This window comes from Chionomys nivalis, chromosome 14 (assembly GCF_950005125.1).
Source record: "Chionomys nivalis chromosome 14, mChiNiv1.1, whole genome shotgun sequence".
Lineage (NCBI taxonomy): Eukaryota > Metazoa > Chordata > Mammalia > Rodentia > Cricetidae > Chionomys > Chionomys nivalis.
This window is the reverse complement of record NC_080099.1, coordinates 18,813,330-18,837,766: the sequence shown is the minus strand read 5'-3', so window position 1 is coordinate 18,837,766 and position 24,437 is coordinate 18,813,330. Positions and strand designations below refer to the sequence as shown.

At 48.5% G+C, this 24,437-nt stretch overlaps 1 protein-coding gene across 2 annotated transcripts in view; it reads left to right on the top strand.

Moving 5' to 3' along the window:
- The first annotated feature begins 2,469 nt into the window (after nt 1-2,469).
- Impa2 (inositol monophosphatase 2) overlaps nt 2,470-24,437 on the top strand; it is a 34,848-nt gene continuing 12,880 nt past the window's right edge. Inside the window, exons 1-4 of one of the 2 annotated variants that reach the window (XM_057788232.1) lie at nt 2,470-2,736; nt 14,548-14,681; nt 20,932-21,036; nt 24,133-24,178. In XM_057788232.1, the coding sequence (XP_057644215.1) occupies nt 2,635-2,736; nt 14,548-14,681; nt 20,932-21,036; nt 24,133-24,178 (387 nt within the window). In that variant the 5' untranslated portion in view covers nt 2,470-2,634. Of the gene's footprint in view, nt 2,737-14,547; nt 14,682-20,928; nt 21,037-24,132; nt 24,179-24,437 lie in introns of both variants that reach the window. The other variant, XM_057788231.1, reaches the window with a different exon arrangement.

Here is a 24,437-nt window from a genome sequence, read left to right as displayed (position 1 = left end):
GCCTCGAACTCACAAAGATCCGCCTGTCTCTGCCTCCCGAGTGCTGGGATTAAAGGCGTGCGCCACCACTGCCCGGCAATACAAGAAATCTTTGTCTGACATTTTGTTTCTTTAACCTTTGCTCTGCTTCAAGAAGGACAGAAGGACAGACCTTCCTTGCACACTGCCATCCTCTGCCCGATTTTGGGTTCCTGCCCATGCACTTTGCATGAGGCCTCCTGGTGACCCAGGCACACGTGGACGGAGTAGCCTGGGGACATCAAAGGACAGGAAAGTTGAGAAAGATTTTTTTTTAAGCCAGAGCACACATGCCGTGGCTTGCTGTTTAGCATGGCTTCCAGTCTCTGGATGTGGTAACATATGGGCAGGAGGCAGACTGGGTGAAGAGCTGTTTCACATGTCCACTGAGGCTTGCCATTTACACACAGAAGGGGTGTGTTATCCATTATAAAAGGCTGATTTCATTATTCAGTGAGTAACAGATTCATTAATTTATTTAAGTCTTGTAATGCCAGGGATTTACGGCTTCAAGCATTCAAGGCAAGTAAACTTAGACTTATTCACTATGTTGTACATGAGTAAACAGTCTTTTTTTCTTTCTTTCTTCTTCTTCTTCTTCTTCTTCTTCTTCTTCTTCTTCTTCTTCTTCTTCTTCTTCTTCTTCTTCTTCTTCTTCTTCTTCTTCTTCTTCTTCTTCTTTTTGTTTTGTTTTGATGCTGAGGACAGGAGTCAGAGCCCTACCCAGACTAAACATGCACTCTGCCACTAAGGTACCTGTTACAGGGTATGGCTGGCATACTGTGTCTTCTATCCTGAACTCTCCAGCCCAGGAGGTGAGCTACAAATGTGGGAATGTCAAGCACAAGAATATTAATTCATACCATCGTCACAAAAACCATTCTGTACTTGAATGGAGGTAAGATAAAAGAGAAACTTGGCCGGCTTCAATCTTCAAACCTGTCAAACGCACACCATTCTGTGTTAAGGGCTTTGTCAGTTAGAGAGGAAGTTATCCATATTTCCCACAGATTGGTTCAGATCTGTAATAAAAGTTTTATACCATGTTACAACTGAACTTTCAGATTAGATCATAGGAAGGGGGTAGATATGTTTAGTAAGGGGAACAAGTAAGGCCGAAGTTAAATCCATTAATAATAATAATAATTTCTTGAGAGAGGGTTTCTCTGTGTAGCCTTAGCTGTCCTGGAACTAGCTCTATAGATCAGGCTGGCCTTGAACTCACAGAGATCCTCCTGCCTCTGAGTGCTGGGATTAAAGGTCTGTGCTACCACCAATCCGCCAAAGTCCCTAATTTTAATCTCTAATGAAAATCAGCAACGCAACATGGGTCACTTTTTAATTTTCATGAAATATTCACCTACCTCACATTTCATTTATCAAAGAAGCACTCAAGAACAGTTCCGGGCTTTTCTCCAAAGCCCTAAATGCTATCTTGGTGGGGAGGGGGGGGACGACAAAGGTGGAGCATAGCGGCCCCATGCTGACCCGGGCAATCTTTGGTCCCCTTTTCTGTGCCATGGGATGAGCTAGTTGAGGCAGAGCCTTCAAGCTGACCCCAGCTAAAAAGGCTTACTGCCTTCTTTAGGTTAAGTTAGAAAAAAAACAAAAAGTCCCGTCAACGTTTTTACACGAACTCCTATCCTCCTCCCAGACTCTTGAGAAGTGGCAGGCACTTCTTAATTTTGTTTGGGTCGACTTTTATGTTAGTGGTGGGAGAAGAGACTCAAAGTTATACATTTGGACATTCAGGAAATGCCTTCCTTGTGTTTGCATTTTCATAATAGGCGTGGACTAGCCTTCAGCGCCCAAGGTTAAAACGGTCACTCCTCGCTAAACAAATTCTAATCACAGCCACAGCTAGGGCTCCAACTTTTTTTTTTTTTTTTTTTTTTTTTTTTTTTGGTTTTTTCGAGACAGGGTTTCTCTGTGGTTTTGGAGCCTGTCCTGGAACTAGCTCTTGTAGACCAGGCTGGTCTCGAACTCACAGAGATCCGCCTGCTTCTGCCTCCCGAGTGCTGGGATTAAAGGCGTGCGCCACCAACAAGTTTTGAGTTTGTTTACAAACCCCTGTGATAGTCTTTGTGTTTGGCTTGCGGCTCCCACCCACCACACACCCGTGGGACACCTTGGCAATACGTGCCCTCGGGAATGAGTGCCAGAGGCTCAGTTGCAGTCGGATTTACAGAGGCCTACCACCACTGGCCGCCAGGGGCTGTAAGTGCCCACCTTGCCCTCCCCGCAGCCGCCCGGTCTGGACTGGCTGAGAATTGGGCGTGGTTGGGCGGGAGCGAGGTGGGGGCGGGGCAAAGAGCGCGGGGCGGGGGCTGTTGTGGGGAGGAGGGACTAATGATGAGAGGCGGGGCCTGGCTTGTGAGGGCGGGTCGAGGGCGGGGCAAATGGGGCGTAGGGGGTGGGGCACGAGGCGCGCCTACTTGCGCTGCAACTCCTTGCCGGCCTTCCTGCTGCAAGGCGCGCGGGCTGAGGCACGGCTTGGCGGGAACGTGAAAAGAGCGTGCGGAACCTCCGGTGTTGGCTGCGGCAACGAGTGGGAGCCCGGGTCCGGCCGCAGCACGCGGAACTGAGCTGAAAGTGGCGGGGCCCGGCGAAGCCGCGATGAAGCCGAGCAGCGAGGAAGAGGAGGAGACGGTGCGGGGAGTGGGCCCCTGGGACGAGTGCTTCGAAGTGGCGGTGCAGTTGGCGTTGCGAGCGGGACAGGTGAGCACGGTGGCCGCGTCCAGCCCTGAGGCACCCCCGAGATGGGCGGCGTGGGAGTGCTGCCGGAGCGTGCGTGGGCGGAAGCGGGGCGAGTTGCAAGGACAGGGCCTGTGTTGTTTCTGGGGTGCACCTTGTCTTGGCTCTTCCCCCTGCTGCGGGAGGAGGCGAGCTTGGGGAGCATGGGGTCACCACCATGGCGAGAATAAGGGCGCAGCCTTCGGGAAAGCGTGAGGGACGCGCTCCTCGTTTGGCGAAGGAATGGCCAACTGCTGGGTACTTGACCTTGGCGTTTGAGTCACCTGAAAAGCAAACGTTCCTCCCAGGCTAGAATACCGTAGTTGGCTTCTTTTTAAGGACCAAACCTGCAGCCGGGTTGTCGAGGCCCCCTGTTTCAACCCTCAGGCGCGTGGAGCTCTGGCTGGGTTGCAGCTGATTGTCCTTCTCCGGGCATCCTGAGCCCAGGAAGCCTAGGCTCACAGCCTGAGAGCGCCTCCAGGGAGTGACTGGCACAGACCCGAGTTCAGGAGGAACTCGTTAGACTGCCGGAAGGATGGAAACCAGCGCAAAGCTGAAGAAAACCAGACTGGGTTTGAAAGCTTAACTGTGGAGTCTCTGTTTTTCTTTTTCATTTTTGTGTTCGCCCCCTAACTGTTCCTCAGTCTCTTCGGCAGTGCCGAACTTATAACATTGGTGGGGTGAAAATGCACTGGCTCCCCAGGACGGCAGAGCAGGCCTTGCACCGTGCTTTGCTCCTTAAAACGTGGTTGCATACTGCTGACTTCTGGTGGGGGGGGCAGGAGTTACCGTAGTGCTGTGCACAGAAAGACTTATATCCAAAAAGGGGGGCATTATTTTCAGGTGTATCTGAAAATACTCTAAAGGGGAAGTTTGTATTAAAAGGTGTTGCCATGGTGCTGGGGATGGAGCCCAGTGGTGTAGTACATGTACAAAGCCATCCCAACATAGCAACAACCGGAAGAACAGATACTTTGAAATTACCCTGTGCATTATGGAGAGTCCAGCCCTTCTCAGTCGACTGATAAAGCCTGTAACTCAGAGCAAACCCTCATCCAAGAAAATAAATCCTCTGGGAGCAGGAAGTGGCAGCCCTCCCTCCCATCTCCTCGCTTCTGTTCCAACAAGAGCATCCTTCCAGGGAGAGCGATGTCAGCGGGTGGAGGAACTTTAAGACTCTGCTCTAAAGCCTTTTCCCCCTGGGGAGTTTGAGAAACTAGGACTTAGGCACTGCTGTGTGAAAACTGTTGAGTGGAGTTGCAGGTTCTGTGGCCTTTCAGATTTCAATCTTTAAAGGAATGGAGGTTTAAGTCATTTCTCCTATTCAGCGGTGCTCATCGGAAGTTTGCACTACCACAGGCACAGTTGCAATTTCCCAACAGCAAAAAAGCTTTTAAAAAAAAAAAGAGGCAGTGAAATAAAGATTCTGACATTAGGAGTCTGGTCAGGGAGCTCAGGACTCTGGGCGCCCTCTTGGGAATTATGCGGTTTCCTGCCTGGCTGGCATTGAGCGAGGGAAAAGCTGAGAGAAACAGAAGACACGCGAGGTCATGGTAACTAACCTGTAAAGAGGAAAGATTCTCTAAACAATCTGTAGGAATCAGGTTCTGACCGGAGAAAGCGTCCTGTAGCGAGGCAGCCTGGTGAGGGCCGAAAGACGGTGGGTGACATCTTTGAGTCCTCCTGAGTCGCGGGCTCCACCTGTGCGGATGCTCTGCTAGTTCAATCTGGGCTGCTTACTCTCCATTGCCAGCTGAGGGTCTGGGTGCTGTCTGCTACAAGGTCAGGGCCTCAAAGGGAGGGAGCTCCCAAGATATTTGTCCAGTGTCCCCAGACTGCACTATCTCCTCTCAAGTTCCCTTTGCTCCATCCTGAGAGAGCTCCTTGCCCAGAGATGCCCCTTGCCTTGCTGTCTCTTCTCTCTCCCCCTTACCTCCTTTGCACTCCACCCGTTTATCCTTAGCCTACTGGAGTTGTTCCTGCCCTTCAGAAGTCCCAACCGCTCACGTGCTAAAGAGGCCGCAAGAGTGTGTGTGTGTGTATGTGTGTGTGTGTATGTTTGTATGTGTGCGCACATGTATGTGGGTAGGGACATGCATGTGTGTTTTGTGAGGGACCCCAGCCCGGGCCTCTAGGGTATACTCTACTACTTAGCTACACCCCCAGTCCTTATTGTGTTTTCTGTCTCTTTCCTTCTGTTCTTTCCTTTCCTCCCTTCTGACAGTCTTCATATTTAGCGCAGGTTGACCTTACGATCGATCCCCTTAGCTCTGCCTCCCAATACTGGGATTATAGGTTTGTACTGTAATGCCAGCTCATTGTAGTATTTCCTGTAGGGGAACAGAAAGATAAACAGCTTTTCTGACTGCAAAATTGAGCTTATTATCAATGGTTTTGAAAAATTGTGATAATATAGTTTAAAATTTTACAGTTGTTATCAACTGAGAACTTCAAATTTTCTTTAGTGATGCTGTATTTTATATATTTTTTTGAATATTTATTTATTTATTATGTATACAATATTCTGTCTGTGTGTCTGCAGCCAGAAGAGAACATCAGATCTCATTTCAGATGGTTGTGAGCCACCATGTGGTTGCTGGGAATTGAACTCAGGACCTTTGGAAGAACAGGCAGTGCTCTTAACCTCTGAGCCATCTCTCCAGCCCCTGTATTTTATATATTAATCGTACTGTAGAAAAGAGTGTTGAACAGGCCTGATCCCAGCTGCATGCATTAAAAACCTCACATATCTGGATAGTCACACCTTTCTGATGCCGGCTGCTCCATACAGGTGTACTCCGTTCTCTGTACTGAGTAATGGTGACAGCAGGCCAGGCCAGTTGGTTTGGTGAACAGGAAGAGCATGTCTGAAAGCCGTCCTTCTTGGCTGGCTAACAATAACTTACAGACAGATAATGCCTGCACGTCTCACAGATAGGTCTCGTCAAACCTAGGTATGTCTCCTGACACCTCCTTGCCCAATCTGACCACAACCTCTTCAGTCCTAGCGGATGCCAGGTCTGACAGAGAGAGTTGGTCGTGGATGAAAGGGACAGGTCAGATCTAGTCACAGTAGCTGACTTCTGTGCATTTGCAAAAGGTGGTCCGGGGAGTTGAGACTGTTTCATTGTTGGTTCAGATGTCTTGTACATTTTACTTCTTTGATACTATTTGTTTTAAAACTGCAGCACTAAACACTGAAGTTCTCCACCAGGCAACATGTGTCGAGCAGCTCGGGAACCTCAGCCGTATGTTCTGTTTGTGACGCGCAGTCTTGTGTAGAGTCTTGTGTGTGGCTCAACAGCCAGACCCTGCCTGGCTGCTGTGTGGATCCCACACGAATATGACTGAGCTGTGTAAAGCAGTGGTGGGAAGTGATTGATTTTTGAAGGCTGAGGTGACAGTTTGGGTTGGACGCAGCTCATGAGGGACGGGGTGCTAGGATGGCGTCAGGGACGTGGGCCTGAAAATCAGGTTGCCTGCTGGATTTGCGATGTCCAGAGTCAGTGAGCTGCGGGTGGAGCAGAGCAGGTGTCGGGTCGTTCCAAGCGTGTGGTGCATGGGCGGCCAGTGGACGTCTCGGCGAAGAGACGGAGTGGATGCAAGTTGCAGGAGAGAAGGAGATGTGAACGTGGAGTGGCTGGTCAGCCTGTAGGGCATATCACCCCGGGCTGGGCTCCTGGGGTCTCTTCGGGGGAGTCCCAAATGCCCCTGTATGACCTCTTCATCCTGGTGGCTCCTTTCTCCTGCCTGGGCTGAGACATCTGCCACTAAGGAGGTGAGAAAGGGTGGGTACCTCACATTTCCACGGTCTCCCCATCTGCTTCAGTCCCTGCCTCACTTACCCCCCTTCCCTGAGGAGCCAGCCTCTGAGCATTTGGTCCTCTCCCTGCCGGCTGCCCTAGTGCTGAAACCCATAGAGCCGCACACTGAGCCTTCCCTGTGAGGCAACCGCGCACGTGAACCCAGAAACTGTGCTGGTTTTCCAGGTTCCTGACCGCACCTGAGAAGCCAACTATTGATCTCCTTATACAGAATCGTGGTGAAAGGGATGTTTTTCTTTTCTTTGGTTTAATAATTTATTTAGCTTTATTTTATGTGCATTGGTGTGAAGGTGTCAGATCCCGTGGAACTGGAGTTACAGACATGTGTGAGCTCCCCTGGCTTCCACATTTTATTTAGTTTTTTTTTTTTTTTTTTTTTTTTTTTTTTTTACCACAAGGGAACGGGCTTAGGAACTTTGGGTCATCCCTCTTTGTATTTCTCACACTTCATTTTGCTGACAAGAGCTATCTGAGAAAAATGGGAACAGAGAACCTTCTCCACAGAGAGAAGACTTACTCCCGTGCCTGGCACCTGTAGTCCTTGGCAGCTAGGGAGTCCAGTAGAATTCCTCTTTGGTCTCACCTGAGGAAAAGCTGGCAGAGCGCCAGTCCTGGTCTTTGAGGCCCTGAGGTGGTCCTTTGCTAACCCAAAGGAAGCTCTGCCAATGGCGATTAGTCCTTGGGGCTGGGGAAGGACAAGGCTAAAATCCCGTAGCCAGAAGAGTGTAAAGTTGGCAATCAGTTCTAGGCATTCCGCTTCCATCCCCGCCCCAGCGCTGAGGTAGGTGGAAACTGAGTAAAAACCTCTGGGCCCTGTGAACAAAGTAGGGTGCAGAAGAGAGGGAGTCCTGGCCACCCCTCTCTCCCAGCCTCAGCTGGCCTGCAGCTGCCTTCTCCTGGGAGTTGAGGGGAGGGTTTGGTTTCCCCAGGCTGAGCCAGTCTCAGGACCCCAGTGTTGCTATCTCTGCTTGCTCCTAGCCTCTGGTAAGTGTTGCCACATGTTTCTTTGCAGTGGCTAGAGACTAGTCACAGAAGCCGGCCAAAGGACCCCAGAGCAGGTCATAAAAGGACCTGAGAGGTGGGGACAGCTTCCTGAAAGATGTCATAGTTAATTTGTATCCTCAAGAAGACTAGGTGATGGGCTCAGGAGGGTGAAGGGGAGGACACAGGGGATAAGAGTGCATATGAAGATGGTGTGGCTGAGATGGAGTATGGAATCCAGGAGCTGAGAAAGCCTAAGATGAGCCCTGGAGGGTCAGCCACTGGGCATGAGAAAGAGAGGTGCATGCTTGGCTAGAATAGGCACTCGACTTAGGCTGTCTGATAGATAAATACCTTTCTTTTATGAGTTTGGAATTCAGACTTTAGTGACTTAGGTCCACATTTTATATATTAAACATTAACCGAGGGCTGTTTGGAGAGGGGAGAAAGTCTTGCCAGGAGGTCTCCAAAGAACATGCTGTAGATAGTAACCGTTAAAAAAAAAAAAACAAAGCATACACTAACTTGTTGCCCGTCAACTGATTAAAATCTCTTAAGAATGAAGGGAAAAGAGTCATGGAAAGGGGCTTAAAACATAACAGTACACATTAACTTGTTGCTGGTAGAATGCTTAATATCTCTAAGATTAAGGGGAAGGAGTCATGGGAAAGGACTTTAGCTGGTACTCAACATACACTCCCATCTCCCACTGCAGCTTAGCCATGGCCACAGAGCAGGGTTGCAGGTCTTTGAATCTCATCACTTGATTGAAAACGGTCTATCACCTTCCCTAGGTGTGGGAGATTTAGGAGGTAAATATTCTTTTGTTTTTGTTTTTTTTTTTTCCATGTAGAGCCAGCCCCAGAAATCAAACTTTTCTTAACCTCAGATTTTAGGCTCCTGCTTGACATTTTTACTTGGCATGTTTGAAATAGGTCTCTGACCTGGCCATAAGCCATTGAATTTTGTCAGGTCCATGTTCTTAAAAAAACCAAAGTGGTGGGAGTCTGGGAGTGTGGTGGTCAGCATGGGCACCTGGCCTGTACTGAAAACAATACCACTGTTGCTCCAGACAAGGGTGCTGTGGCTCAGGGTCCCGAGGAGCTGCTGAACTTAGGCTCCGGTCATTAAAAATAGCTTATCCTTCCTACTCCATCTGTGATAGGTGGGTACGAGCAAGAAGATGGATAAGGTAAGTGTAGCGTCCCCGTGTGTGTGGGTCCCCTTGGGCAGGCGCCATCCTGAACGTGCTGCCTGCAGAAACTCAGCTTGTCCTGAAGCTGCTCAGGGGAAAGGCTTACTGCTTTGAGTACAAGGAAGGGACAGTCAGTGCCTCTGCCCCCTCCCCAGTAGCTAAATGCTGTGACTACCAGCCACTAGCCAAGGAGAGGGGGGCTCAGCCAAGACCTAGATGTGCTGAGGTGTGACTGGGAGAGTCAGTGACAGGTTCAGCAGTAGCTAGGAGTAACTAAAAGGGACATTGTGTCCAGAGACACAGATGGGAGGAAGCAGGCAGGAGGATAACCAGAGAGGGACTGAACCTGGTGTGGAATGGTCCCAGGGTGGCCTCAAGACCAAGTACACTTCCGGCTGGGTATGAAGGGCCTGCCACACAAAAAAGTTACCTCGCTGCATTCTGTAGTCTCCACACTCCAGAAGTTGAAGCAGAAAAAGTACCAGTGCAGTGCTGGCCTGGCCTCCACAGCAAGACCCTGTCTCCAAAAACAAGGGTGGCACCGGCACAAGGCTTAGTGCGAGGCCAGGACCTGATGGAGTGCATGAGGTGGGTAAGGGGGACACACCAGGTACGTTCTGTCTCTGTGGCAGCTATGGCAACACACAAGGCAAAAAAACGAACAGCTTGTACATCACAGTACATGTCACCCCCACCCCTCCCCAATCCATGCTGCTCCACTGTTGTAGAATCTGGAATGAGGTGAGGCCTGGTTGTGGATGGAGGCCTTGGGGTCTTAGTGACCAGACCCAAGTTGCCCACAGAGCCCCTGAGCTCCACACTCAACTGTGTGTCTTTTGGAACTAGAAAACCAAGCTTGTAAGTGTCTCTGAGGTTAGACATGATGTCACGAGAACACTTATTAGTGTGGTTAAGTGGGTGGTTTTGTACAGCAGCAGGACATCTCTGTCTGCTCCATCTACAAGTGTTCATGGGGCCCTTCAGGTGTGGCAACCCACGCTTGTGAGAGATGGACACTGGACACGGAATGAAGGGGTTCTCACCAAGTGCTAAGTGCAGTGGGGAGCCTTCGGGTTTCATTGTGCTGCAGTCCTGTGAACAAATGCTGGTCTCTGTGGGAGGCCTGTTGAGGGGGTGACTTTCAGGTTGAGTCAGAGGGAAGAGTGGCGTCTCAGCCACTGTTCTGTTGCTGTGAAGAGACACTGGTAGTTTGAATAATTGGCCATCATAATCACAAAGGCACTATTAGGAGGTGTGGCCTCATGGAGTAGGTGTGGTCTTGTTGGAGGAAGTGTCTCACTGTGGAGGTGGGCTTTGAGGTCTCATATATGCTCAAGATACCGCCCATTGTTACAGTCTACTTCCTGTTGCCTGCATATCAACATGTGTCAGCTCCTTCTCCAGCACCATGTCTGCCTGCGTGCCGCCATACTCTCCATCATGATAATGGACTGAGCCTCTGACACTGTACGCCACCTCAATTAAATGTTTTTCTTTTATAAAAGTTGCTGTGGAGGCTGGAGAGATGGTTCAGTGGTTAAGAGCACTGGCTGCTCTTCCAGAGGTCCTAAGTTCAATTCCCACCACCCACATGTAATGAGATCTAGTGCTCTCTTCTGGCCTGGAGGCATACATGCAGGCAGAGCACTGTATATGTGATAAATAAATAAAATCTTTAAGAAAAAGAAAAAAGAGTTGCTCTGGTCATGTGGGGCAGTGATGGTGAGCACTTTTATTCCAAGCACTTGAAAGGCAGAGGCAGGTGGATCTCTTTGAGTTCGAGGCCAGCCTGCTCTACAGAGTGAGTGTCAGGACAGCCAGGGATACATAGAGAAACTCTGTCTCGAAAAACCAATAAATAAAAAGAGTCATGGTGTCTCTTCACTGGAATAGAAACGAAAGCATCTAATTGGTGGATTTCTTGCAGTTTCAGAGGCTTGGTCCATTATCATGGTGGGAGTATGGCAGTACACATGGCATTGAAACAGTAGCTGGGAAATGCATCCTGATCCACAGGCAGGGAGAGAGAGAGAGAGAGAGAGAGAGAGAGAGAGAGAGAGAGAGCGCAACACGCCACACCACCTAATCTTTGTAATTCTTTCAAACCCCTTGGTGACCCAGCATTCAAGTTTCAAGTGTATGCGCCTGTTGGGGTCATGCTCACTCAAACCACCACAGATAGGAAGGTCTGGCACTGAAAGCCTCATAGAAGAATATCAGCCTTAGAGGGAGAGCATGGAAGGAGGAGGGTAGACATGAGAGACGGGGCTCTTGTTGGCCTTTAGGAAGTGCAGTTAACATATGGCCCAGAGAGAGGCTCTGCTTGTGGAACCCCCAGGAGCCAAGGTCCTTTCTCTTGTGCCAAGGGCCTCTTCTTGTGACTGCCCTGGCTGTCATTAGTGGGGATCACGAACTGTGAAGGAAGAAACACACTGAAGCGGAGGAGCACAGTCTTTTTGAGGCTGTGGCTCCGAAGTTGCAGCGATGTCTCCATATCAAACCCAGCAGCATAAAAGAGAAGTCAGGGTAACCTTTGAAGGCAGCTCTGGGCCCTCCTGAAACATGGGGGCTCTGGTCCTGAAAGGAAGAAGGGAAGATAGATGCCTAAGGCCAAGTCCAGAAGCTGCTGAGCTCCTCCCTTGTGATCTTGACATCCAGGGTAGTGAGGGCCATCTGAGCTGTACGCGGAGAAGAGATGCATGGTTATGGAGGTACAGCTGACTGCTTAGGGTGGGGGCGAGTGCCTGAGGCAGACTGAGTTCGGCTTTGGAAGCAGGGTAGTAAATGAGGCCATGTTTTAGGAAGACCCTGAGGATAGCAGGTTCTGGGCCCATTGGAACCTTGGTTAGCACAACCAGAAAAGGAGGCAAGAGAACAGACACTGGGGTGGCCGGTGTTTACACAGACGTCAGTGGTCCTGTTGGAAGGAACGTGGTAGGAACCACTCCAGCACTCTCTGTCCTTCCATTCCCACAGCTCTGTGCTGGAGGAGAAAATGGGCAACTAGATAAAATGTCAGGCAGTCTCTGCTGTCGTGGAGCTCTTGTTGCCATGGGAGCAGCACAGCCAACTCCACCTACAAGACAGCCGCAGGTAGAGAGAAGTAGATGGAGGACCAGACGGTGAAGGCCCTGGATAGGAACATTCTGCCACGATCAGCGGGAAGTCGGAGGTGGAAGGTGAGGTGACAGGCTGGCAAGGATCTGGCCGTGTTGTGTTTGGGGTTCTTCTGGCAGCAGTAGGAAGCCATTGGGGAGTTTTCAGATCTTTGTCTTTAATCCTTAATCCAGCTCCTACATGGAGGCCACATGGGTATGTATTGGGCTGACTGGTTTCATGGCTGCTTCCTCTTAAGCAGGTCCCTGGAAGCACTGATTTCAAAATGGAGATATCTTTGCATGCACACACACACATACACACCCCTTCTGTCAAATGAGACTGTCCCAGCCTCCCAGTGACCCTCCTTGCTCCAAGGTATGAAAACTGCTTGGGGCTGGAGAGGTGGCTCAGCAGTTAAGAGCATTGCTTGCTCTTCCAAAGGTCCTGAGTTCAATTCCCAGCAACCACATGGTGGCTCACAACCATCTATAGTGAGGTCTGGCACCCTCTTCTGGTCTGGAGGCATACACACAGACAGAACATTGTATACATAATAAATAAATGAATAAATATTTTTTTTAAAGAAGAAAGAAAACTGCCCTGCCTCCTTACTGCGATGAATCTTGCCAGAAATGTTTATCTCAGACCCCAACCCTGACCTGGCAACCAGTCTTCTTCCTGCAGATCCCGGAAGCTCTGGTGCTGTGTGGTACTGTTAGACTCTTGAGATGGGTCTCTCTCCCCTGTTCTTACTTTCTCCTGCTTCCCCCACCGCAGCATACACATTACCACATACTGGCTGCACCCACATGCTGAACCTCCTTCCCTGTATAAGATATACACACAGTGCCAAGTGGCCTGCCTGGACTGGCCCAGAATTGGGATTCCTGGAGGAAGTCAGGTTTTGTGTGAGCTAGACAGTGAAGAGTGTTGAATTTATGACCACCGTGGAGGTTGGTTACACAGACGCTGTGTGTAAATTGGTGTTGTAAGAGAATTAGCATGGTGGTAATAGGCAGGATATTGCCAATTCAAGACAGGAAGCCCTGCAGTGCAGGCTGGAGGCCAGCAGGATATGAACAGTGGCGAGCTGACGTTAATGGACTGTAGGTGGCCTCTTGATTTTCATATTGCCCATCACATCTCAAATCTATCATGGTTATCTGTTATTTTTGGAGCCCAGATTCATACATAGCATCACCCTGGTAGGCTCCTCATGGGTCAGTTATGGGAAGGACAGTGAAGCAGAGAGGAGGGACCACTAGATGTCATGTTTCTGTTTGTTCTTTAAGATTCCATTTGTGGGCCGGATAGATGAGCCACCAAGCCTGCGGATCTAAGTTTGATATCTGGGACATGCCAGCTCCTGCAGATTTTCCTCTGTTTCCCCCATGTACACTGTGGCTTGTGTGTGCTCACAGATGGCCAGACACACAACACAGAAGTGAAATGTAATTTAAAAGATTCTATTTATGGCCCTCCTCCCCACTAAAGTCCTCTCCACCTTGGCATCATTAATACTGAAGACCTTGGTGTCTTCAGTACACAGTAGTTGGGCCAGGTACTGCTTGTCGGATGCTATGGACTAAGTGTCATAAATGAACGAAGGATATCAAGTCTGAGTAGCCAGTCTGGGTAGTACTTTTTTATTAATTTATTATGTATGTGTTCATTGGGATGGGGCATATATATATATATATATATATATCCCCTGATACGCATGTGGAGACCAAAGGACAACTTTGTGCCCCACTTTTCTCCTTCCACCTTTACGAAGATCTTGGAGATTGACGTCATCACGGCACTTTGGAGAGAAAGGCATGCTTTGGTGAGGTAGCTGGTTCTGGAGGGAACAGGGCAGGTCTATTTAGGTTTTCTGACCGCCACTTTTATCCAGTTTTAGACACACTTGGATAAAATAGCCCCAGGTAGAACTGGAGGTAGCACTTTCTCCCACAAGCTGAAATGTATCCTTTTGAAACATTCAGCAATGGACCGACTGCTGATTTCTTGTTCAGGTCTCTAGAGGTTTCTGGTACTACCCCAGGCAACAGAAACGGGGCTAAACCAGGCCTTACCCTTACAGTGAGTTCAGTCCAGATGTGTTGCAGCTTGCCCAGTTGTAGAGCCTGCATTTGTGGTCCCTTAGATGCCTCCAGTATCTTTGATGTGCCCCTATGGGCGGCTGGTGCTGTTGCGCAAACAGCATCAAGAGCCATCCTTGGTTCCCGTGACAGTTCAGCTCTCGTGGCGATGTTTGTAGCCTGCATTCTGAGGCACACCACATGTTTGTGTGATTCGTGAAGTGAATCAGAGGGAAGTTTTAACACACAAATCTTGCCAGTTTGAAATCACGGGACTCTAGGAGGCAAACCTGTGACATGCCATCTTATTTGGGGGAGTTCCCATTGATGATGTTCCAGTCGATGATGTTCCAGCCTTTTTCAAAACCTTTTCTTCCAGAGTAGAGTTTCAAATGGAATTTGAATGTAGAGTCTCAGGTAGGGAGTCTGTCTTGCGGTGGTTACAGTTCCTAGAGGTCCTGAGAGCCCGGCATGATACGATGCCTCATTGAAGGAGGAGGAGGGTAACTGCAGGCCCTCGCCAGAGCGAGCCAGTCCCCAAAAACAGAGGGCTAGGGGCTGGGTAGGAGGAGGAGGCCAAGAGTTCTCACTGCCCGCCATGCTCTTGTTTCAGATCATCAGGAAAGCCCTCGGTGAAGAAAAGCACGTCTCGACCAAAACCTCCGCTGCAGATCTGGTGACAGAGACAGATCACCGTGTCGAAGACTTGATAGTTTCTGAGTTGCGAAAGCGGTTTCCTTCCCACAGGTGAGTGCCCTCTTTGGAGGCATGCCCGGGTAACTCTCACACAGCTGAAAGGCTCTGCCACTTGTCACTAAGGGGCAGGTGGGAAACCCCAAGTTGCCAAGCCCAGGCCCTGGTCCTTCCATTTTTAGGGAAGAAAACTGATTGCGTCTGTTCTCTTTACTGCTACCTCGACAACCATCCAGTCCTCATGTCTCCTTAGGAATATGGAAGAGCCTCTGCTTTCTTAAATGTATATTAAAAATCATTTCATTAGACTGTTCTGTAGTTTTCTTTCCCCAGAAGTACTTACATGTACAATCAGTAAATATGAGATTTGTTTTCATGATAAAGAAGTAGTCATCTACTTTACATTGTGCTTATCATATTGACTTTATTTTATAGTTCTGTTTCCAGACATATGAGAACTTTTGGGTTTTGTTTTAATTTTTGGTTTGTTTATTTGTCTTTGTTTTTCATTAGCATATGTATGACAATGGCTTTCATTATAACATTTTTATACATGTATTAATATTTTGGTCATATTCACTCCTCATTACCGTCTCTTGTCCCCTTCCAACTTCTGGTGCTTCCCTTCCCAGCTAGTGTCCTGGTCTCCTCCTTCCATGTCTGTCTATCTGTCCATCCCCTCTTCCCTCTCTCTCTGAACCAATGACAAGAATTATTTTAGGGTGAGGGACTATTTGCCAAGGCCCAGGCATCTCACCAGTGGTTACATCACTGAAGAAAATGCCTCTCCTGTCAGCAGCCATTAACTACTTGTAGATCTTCAGGAAGGGGCTGGGTCTCATGAGCTCCGCCCCGTTCCGTGATGGACCATTGACAGGCCCAATCTCGTGCAGGTTCTAGCTGCTGAGAGTTCAAGAGTGTAACAGCCAGGCCGTAGCTATACCATGACAGTTCCCAACACTCCACCCCTTCCTCTGGCTTGTGAATTCTTCCTGCTCCCTCTTCCTCTGTGTTCCCTGAGCCTTGGAGGGGGTGATGGACCTCATTTAGGGCTAAACACTCAGCAGTCACTTTCTCTCAGCACTTAGACAAGTTCTAAGTCTGCAGTAACTGTCGTCCACTACAAAAAGACTTTTCTCTGCCCAAAGTTGACAGCAGCACTGATCTGTGGACTTAGATGTCAATATTTAATAGTAACTTCTCTACTAGGATCTGTGATGTCTCCAGCCACAGACTTTCCATGATACCCTTCCCTCCTATGGAATGGGCCTCATCCAGTCGGAAAGTGGGCAGGCACATCTTGCCTAGCAGGTTGGTAATACACAGTGCCCACAGCAGAGTAAGACCATCGGTGTCATCTCTCCCCTCTGAAGCCTTCATAACACTTCCCAGCACTGTGAAAGCTAGTTAGCAGGGACACAGCTTCCGGTTTGTTTTCTCTTAAATCTTCCACCAAAGCACGTGGCTTCAGCCTTAGGGGCTTTCTTTCTAGTTCTGGTGGGCAACCAGCAACAGTGCAATAGCCTGTGTAGTTTGGGGGCTTCAGGGACCTCCCTGACCAACACCTTGTAAAGAGGTAGCCCACCCGAGCTCTGAGTTGTTTTTCTTAATAAACTTATAGCTTCAGGGAAAGCTTTCTGTACTCACAGAAGATATCTGTTCAAACTTAATTTTCTTTTTTTTTTTTTAGTTTTTTTTTTTTAAAACTTTGTGTGTGTGTGTGTGTGTGTGTGTCAGAGGTTCTACTTCTAACAGCACATGCTCAGAAACGCTCCCTGCCTCTGACTCCAGAGGGTTCTGTGCCCCACTTCTGACAATGGTGCCTCCCTGGCCACCCAGGGGTGTATCCTAAGAGCACAGGCTAAAACATCAGCTATGTAGGACTCCATCTACTGCCTGTGTTCAGTAACGTAGACACCCCTTGCTGTGGACAATGTCTGTGGTGAGACATAGGCCTCACAAGGACACCCCTTTCCTCCAAAGGCCAGAGTTCTTCATCTTGGGCCATCCTGTGGAGGATTGACTATAAGCCAGTCATCATTTCCTTAGAATAGTTAAGATATTTATTCAGCATTTGCATATAGCTCTAGAAGAGCCAGGGGCTCTAGAGTAAGACTATAGAGCAGTCCCTTCCCTGGTTTGTGCAGGACACATCTTTTTTTTTTTTTTTGTTATGTATACAATATTCTGGCTGTGTGTATGACTGCAGGTCAGAAGAGGACACCAGACCTCATTACAGATGGTTGTGAGCCACCATGTGGTTGCCGGGAATTGAACTCAGGAGCTTTGGAAGAGCAGGCAAAGCTCTTAACCACTGAGCCATCTCTCCAGCCCCTGCAGGACACATCTTGAAGACCAGGGCCTTGAATTCAGGGCTTCCCTTGCCTTCCTCATGTGACAGCTCATAAAGATGCTTGAACTTGTGAAAATGGGATTATGGTTCCTGGAGTTGTGAGTGTTGATTATTCCAGTCTGCCTATCTATCTATGCAGCCATGGGTAACAAAAATACATACATGGTAGTCTCCTTAGCGTCTGTTTGGGACATGATAGGTGTCATCCATTTTTATTATGAAAAATGAATTAATTAAAGAACAAGTTTTGGTTAAAACATATACATTATTTTACTGCTTTTTAGTGTCAAGTTGAACCCATGACCTGCGAATGCTACACAAGTTTTCTTTTTTTTTTTTTTTTTTTTTTTTTTGGTTTTTCGAGACAGGGTTTCTCTGTGGTTTTGGAGCCTGTCCTGGAGCTAGCTCTTGTAGCCCAGGCTGGACATGAACTCACAGAGATTCGCCTGCCTCTGCCTCCCGAGTGCTGGGATTAAAGGCGTGCGCCACCAACGCCTGGCTACACAAGTTTTCAACCACTGAACTAAACCCCCAGCCCCCACTTTTAGCTTTTTAAAGTCTACTTGTAATTCATCAGCAATGTGAAAAGAATGTATCACATAGCTTGCTTTACTTCCTGAGGAAAACAAGTACTATATCAAGCAGTCAACTGCAAAGAGACACCATGACCACAGCAACTCTTATAAAAGAGAGCATTTAATTGGGGCTGGCTTACAATTTCAGAGGTTTAGTTCATTTTTATGGCAGGGAGCATGGCAATATCTAGGCAGGCGTAGTGCTGGAGAATGAGCTCAGAGTTCCACATAGGGATCTGGATCTGTAGGCAACACAGAGAGACGCTGGTCCTGCCTTGAGCTTTTGAAACCTCAAAGCCCACCCCCAGTGACACACTTACCCCAACAAGGCCACACCTCCTAATCCTTCCAAGTAGTTCCAGTCCCTGATGACTAGGCATTCAAATATATGAGCCTTGGGGACCATTCTCATTCAAACCACCATAAGGGTTATTGGATCCAGAGGTTTTCTGGTGGAGTTCATAGGATCTCTTCTGTCTAGAATCATATCATCTACAGATAGGGCTACCTTGATTTCTTCTTTGCCATTCTTAACCTTTATATCTATCCTGTGTCTTATTGCTCTACCTATGACTGAACTCTTCATCAAGTAAGAATGGAGAGTGGTGGCTCCTTCCTCGTCTTGTTCCAGGTTTTAGAGGAGAAACTCAGTTTTCAGTATTGAAAATAATTCTGTCTTTACGTTTGTCTTGTATCTTTTTTTTTTTTTTTTTTTTTTTTTTTTGAGGTATGTGTTGTCTGTTCCTAGTTTCTTCCGGACTTTTATCTGACTTTGTCAGATGTCTTTTTGTATCTATCAAGATGGTTTCTATCATCAAGTCTGTCTATGTGATGTCAGGATACATGGCTTGCAGTGTTGAACCGACTTTGTATCCTTAGGAAGAAGCCAGCCTGGTTGTGATGTAGGATCTTCTTAATGTGTTCTTGAATCAGCTGCAAGTACTTTGCTGTGAATTTTTGCATTGTGTAGTCTTTTTTTTTTCAGTCTTTATCCAGTTTAGGTATTATTAGATAATACTGCATTTAATTATTTAGGCAATACTGACTTGGTAGATGGAGCTTGGTGGTGTTCTCTCTGCTTTGTAGAGCGGTTGAGAACCGTCGTCATCAGATTTTCTTAAAGGGTTAGTAGGATTCAGTAGTGGAACCCTCTGACCTGGGGCTTTTATTCAGTTACTGCCTCAGTCTCGTTGCTTGTTATGGCCTGTGTACATTGTCTGCATCTTCTGGTTTTAATTTTGGTAGGTTTATACTTAGAAAATTTGTGCATTTCTTTTAGATCTAAACTGGAGTATTCTGTGATTTCCTGAATTTCCCTGGCGTCTAACAAGCCCTTTTCATCTCTAATTTTATTAATTTACATTTCCTCTGTATGTTTTGATAACACTTGTGAGGTTGCTAATCTCTTCAAAGAACTAGCTGTCTGTTCAATTCTGTGTTTTGGTCTCTTCATCTCTTTGGTTGCGGTGACCTGTCACCGATACAAGCCCTGTGGTCGTCAGTATCCTCTTGAGTGATGCATCCAAGATGCTGAGGTTCTCTCGAGCTGGGGAAGAGGATGGCAGCTTGAACAGCTGCTCAATGTCCCTGCTGCCTTCTGCCCCCTCAATGTCATTGTAACGTGGTGCCCTCTGGTGTCCTAGCACAGAGCAGTATCTGCTGAATGCGTAAGTCAATCAGAACATAAAACAAGGTCCTTGACCTAGGAAAATCCTTTCCTGCCACCAAACCTGGATATTTGTGCCCGGTCATCTTCCCACTGCACTTTGCCCTGGACTCCCCTCTGGGCTGCAGTGGGAAGACAGGAGGAAATAGCATCAGTCACTTCCTTCACAGACTGAAGAGACAGTCCTGACTTATTCGAGACCGCATTCAGTAGCCGGAAAAGAAGAAAATCTCAGAAGCAGACACTGCCAAAATGATAATGGAGAGCTTGTTACAACTCTTGACTTGAGGCGGATCTTTTCATCACTGTGTCCACCTAGTGCTGCATTCATGGACTTTGGCACCTATTCCTTGGATGTGTTTTTAAGAGTATAGTATATTTTCTGGGGACTGGAGAGATGGCTCAGTGATTAAGAGCACTGACTGCTCTTCCAGAGGACCCAGGTTCAATTCCTGGAACCCTCATGGAGCTCACAACTGTCTGTAACTCCAGTTCCAGGGGATCTGATGAGACCCTCACAAGACATACAAGCAGGCAATCTGATAACACCCTCACACAGACACACAAGCAGGCAAAACACCAATGCACATAAAATTATATATATATATATATATATAATACAGCATTTTTTTTTCTTTAAAAACACAACTCTAAGATACTTTAGGAAAGTCAGGTAACTACAGAGGACAGTGCCAAAAATGGTGTGACTCCTTATATCTTTGCCCAAGAAAAGTGGCAGAGCTAATGCCACACTCAGTGTCACCTAAGTGGGCCAGTTCTGTCCAAGCCCGCGTGCGGGTGGAAAAGAAGGGATAGGTGCGTCCCTGCCTTTGGCTCAAGCAGCTGGGGCTTGTTGACCCTGTTTTTAAAAAGTCTGGCATTCCCTTCTGCACAGGTTCAGTTTGAGATTTGGGTTCTGGCTCCTAGTAGCCGCTACACTTGTAGCGGCTGGGCATGGTGGAGCACGCCTTTAATCCAGTACTCAGGAGGCAGAGGCAGGCGGATCTCTGCGTTCAAGGCAGCCTGGTCCACAAAGCAGATGCCAGGACTGTCGCACAGAGAAACCCTGCCTCAAAAAAATCACACACAAAAGAAAAAAGGAAAGTAAGAAAGCACCCTCGTGAGGGTAGTTAAGGGGCCTTATTACAGAGGGCCTTGTCACAGAGGGGCCAGCGAGAGCCCCCGTCACCTGTGTCAACTTCTCAGCTGAAGACAGCCAGTGTGACCTTATGGAGCATGTGAGGAGGCCACCATGAGGACAGGAACCTGCTTCAGCACTTAGGACAGGGGGACGTAAAGCCTCCTGCTGCCCACACTGCTCCCTACTCGGGCCCTTATTTTCTCCCAGAGAGAAGGAAGCAGAAACCAGAGAGGGAAGGGTAGAGGGAAATGTGGGTGATAGTTACTCTTCCACGGCCCGGGTTCTGCTCTGCATGCCAGCATGAACTTTTGGGCTTCTGCCGCTGAATTGGGAACCAAGTTTCGCTTGCCTCCATACTCCTTCAGGTGCTCTGAGCTCCTGCATCTCTGCCTGGCCTGCTCTGTTTCCCTTGTGTGCCTCCAAAGCTGCCACAGCGAGAGGCACTCTGGTTGGGGGCGGCTGGGGGCGGGGGTTGTACTGGGGCTGGAACCCAGAGTCTGTGGCTGTTACACAAGCTCGTCTGCTGAATGTTGAACATTGACTCAGGCTGAGCCCCCCTGCCCTAGCAGGTTCATTGCAGAAGAGGCCACAGCCTCCGGAGCCAAGTGTGTGCTCACCCCCAGCCCAACCTGGATCATCGACCCCATCGATGGCACCTGCAACTTCGTGCACAGGTGAGGAGAGGCTGGGAGCTTGCAGGCTCAGGGCTCCATGTGGTCCCTGGATTTTCTTTTCAAAAACCTAAGTTTTGAAGACATAAATGTATAGTAGGTGAATAGTCTTGTAAAAGAAAATCATATCTTGACTTTTTAAAAGCTTTCCGTCAGGCAGTGGTAGCACACAGAGGCAGGCAGATCTCTGAGTTCAGGGCCAACCTGGTCTATAGCATAAGTTCCAGGACAGCAAGGACTGCACATAAAGAAACCCTGTCTTGGGGGTAGGGTTGGGGGGTCCATTTGTGACTCTAAAGAATTCGGAAGGAAACTTTGTTTTAAAAATGTTTTTTTGCCAAACATGTTGGCACACGCCTTTAATTCTAGTGCTTAGAGACAGCACTAGAATTAGGTAGATCTTTGTGAGTTCCAGGCCAGCCAAGGCCATATGGTAAGACCCTGTCTCATTCGTCTGTGCGCATGTATGGAGGTTTGGTAGCATGCACCTGTGTGTGTGCATGTGCATGAATGTATATTCATGTGCGTGTGTGGAGATTTGGTGGCATGCACTTGTGTGTGTGTGCGCACACGCATGCACGTGCGTGAGTATGTGCATGCACGTGTGTGGAGATTTGGTGGCATGCACTTGTGTGTGTGTGTGTGCGCACACGCATGCACGTGCGAGAGTATGTGCATGCACGTGTGTGGAGATTTGGTGGCATGCACCTGTAATCCCAACACTTGAGGGATGGAGACAGGAGAATCAGGAGCTCAAGGCCAGCTTGAGCTAGATTGAGACACACCCCCCCCTACACACTTTTAAAGTATTTTTTGCTAGTACAGGCCTATAATCCAAAGGCCAAGATGGAATCACAAGTTTGAGACCTGCCTTCTGATGGAGGAAGGTCATTGGCTAATAAAGAAACTGCTTGGCCCTCATAGGTTAGAACATAGGTGGGTGGCGTAAACAGAACAGAACGCTGGGAGGAAGAGGAAGTGAGTTTAGACATCATGCCTGTACTCTCCAGGCCAGATGCGATGCAGCCAGCCAGCAGGTCAGACATGCTGAATCTTTCCCGGTAAGCGCATCTAGTGGTGCTACGCAGATTATTAGAAATGGGCTAAATTAATACGTGAGAATTAGCCTAGAAGAGGCTAGATATAATGGGCCAGGCAGTGCTTAAAAGAATACAGTTTGCCGGTGGTGGTGGCACACGCCTTTAATCCCAGCACTCGGGAGGCAGAAGCAGGCGGATCTCTGTGAGTTCGAGACCAGCCTGGTCTACAAGAGATAGTTCCAGGACAGGCTCCAAAACCACAGAGAAACCCTGTCTCGAAAAACCAAAAAAAAAAAAAAAAAAAAAAAAAAAAACAGTTTGTGTGTTGTTATTTTGGGGCATAAGCTAGCCAGGCGGCTGGGAGCTGGATGGCAGGAACACAGCCCACAGCTCCCCACAACAGCCTTCCCTATACTTCAGTATTTTACTATACTTTAAAAACTGAAAACGTAATTGCCTATGGATGAAACTACTGCTTTAAGGCGTTGCTGCTACAAAAGAGGTGGAGTCAGGAAAAGAGGCCTGGGGCTGAGGTACAGAGCCAGGATGTGCCAGTGAGATTTGAGTGTCACTCTCAGGAGCTAACACATGACTGCAGACTGGGCTTATGGGAGTAAGGCTGAAGGGCTACCTAGAGGTCCCTGGCAGTGACAGGTATGGGAGCTTGTGCAAAGACCCAGCAGTGCAGTAGGTGACGTGACTTCCTCAGAGGGCAGGTATTTTAACTTGCCATTCCCTGGAGTCGTTCTATGTTGCCAGCACTTCCTCACCCCCAGACCCACACTCACAGGTGTGGGCTGCCTAGCTCTCTGGCCCTTGTTAGCTTCCGTGCTGTGCTTACCTGTAAAGTAGTTCCGAGTATACATTAAGCATGACCACTGCGTAGTGATCGTTACCTTGAGAACTCAGCCGTGCATGAGCAAGGGGACCCTTTTGATGCTGTGGAGTAGTGCCATCTGCTACCACCAGGCTGTTGCTTCACTAAAGCATCACCCCTCCGTGTGCTTTGCTGAGTGGGGTACCTCTCACTTCTGGTTTGTCATCCAGGGTACTCAGAATAGGGGTGCAGTGTCTATAGGGCATTCCTGCTAAGGGCCAGTGTTCATGTTAAGGTCTGCTATGGCTCTGGTGTCCTTCGGGTCTCTAGTACTTCCTGATCTGCAGCCCTCAGGGGAATTGGGCTTCAAAGAGTGTCCTGAGAAGCAGGCTCTAGAGTTGACCTCCAGTATGTGAAGGCCACAGCTGCAGCCTGTGACCTGAGCCATCTGAAAGCCTGCAGTGCTGGGCCCATAGCCAGCATGGCTGAGGGAACGCTGTGAGGAGCCTGCCTAGGAAGCCAGGAGGCTTGGCCTTGCCCTTCGGGGTTTCTGCACAGGATTCTGCTCGTGGTCCCACTTGGTATTTTTCCCTGTGAGTTAACAGTACTTGGTCTTTCCTTGCCCCCTTCCTGTTTTTTAAACTCCTATGATCTTACACAAAGGACAGATTATTTGGAGACCCAGCAACAAACCAAGAAGACTAAAACCACAGCTCTAAAATAAAACTGTCTCTCTACCACTGACTCGCCCTGCTGTTGCCTGCTTAGGAGCTCAGGCAGGAGACAGGATGGGGGTGTTAGCACTACTGAAAGGCCGCATCTGTGTGGTGGCTGCGGTCCAGCGTCTGTGACGTCATCTACTGGGTCCTCCACATGCATTCTCAAGTAGGGGCTGGCCTTTTTCAAAGTCTCTACCTGCTTAGACTGCTGGGAGCCAGCAGTGTGGTTGTTACAACCATCTCTAGTTAGTATTATGTGGTCATTGTTACATTGTATCAGCTTTACCTGGCTTGCAGAGCCCAGCTGTTTCTTTAAATTGGCTATCTCACAGCACGGCTAGCTAAGGTTGTTTATGTTGGAGGCAGTGGGTGAAACTGAAAAGTCATTTTGAAAGTCAAACCCAGCCAGAGCGCAGGAAGGTCCCTGTGTGCTGGATGGGAACCTTCCCACAGCCACACACACAGCTTCTGAGAACTGTGTCCCTGCATTGTGTGTAACCCATGCTGCTGTCTTCCCTTGCAGATTCCCTACTGTGGCAGTCAGCATCGGATTTGCTGTTCACCAGGAGGTAACGTAATCCTCCTTGTTTGGTTTCAACCTCTGCATTGTTCTTTGGCATGTACCTTACCGTGACTAGTACATCCAAGTATGTATTTTTCAAATCCAAGAAAATAGTCACAGAAGATTTCTGTAGGGGTGTTGGTTTTGGGCTTATCTCCCAGGCTGGGCTGGCTCTTGTTAGTGCTGTGGTCTAGTCCTAGCTGGTGTGCAAAGCGATGTTCTGAGCAGATGGTCAGAATGAATCTCCATCTGACCCCGAGAGCGTG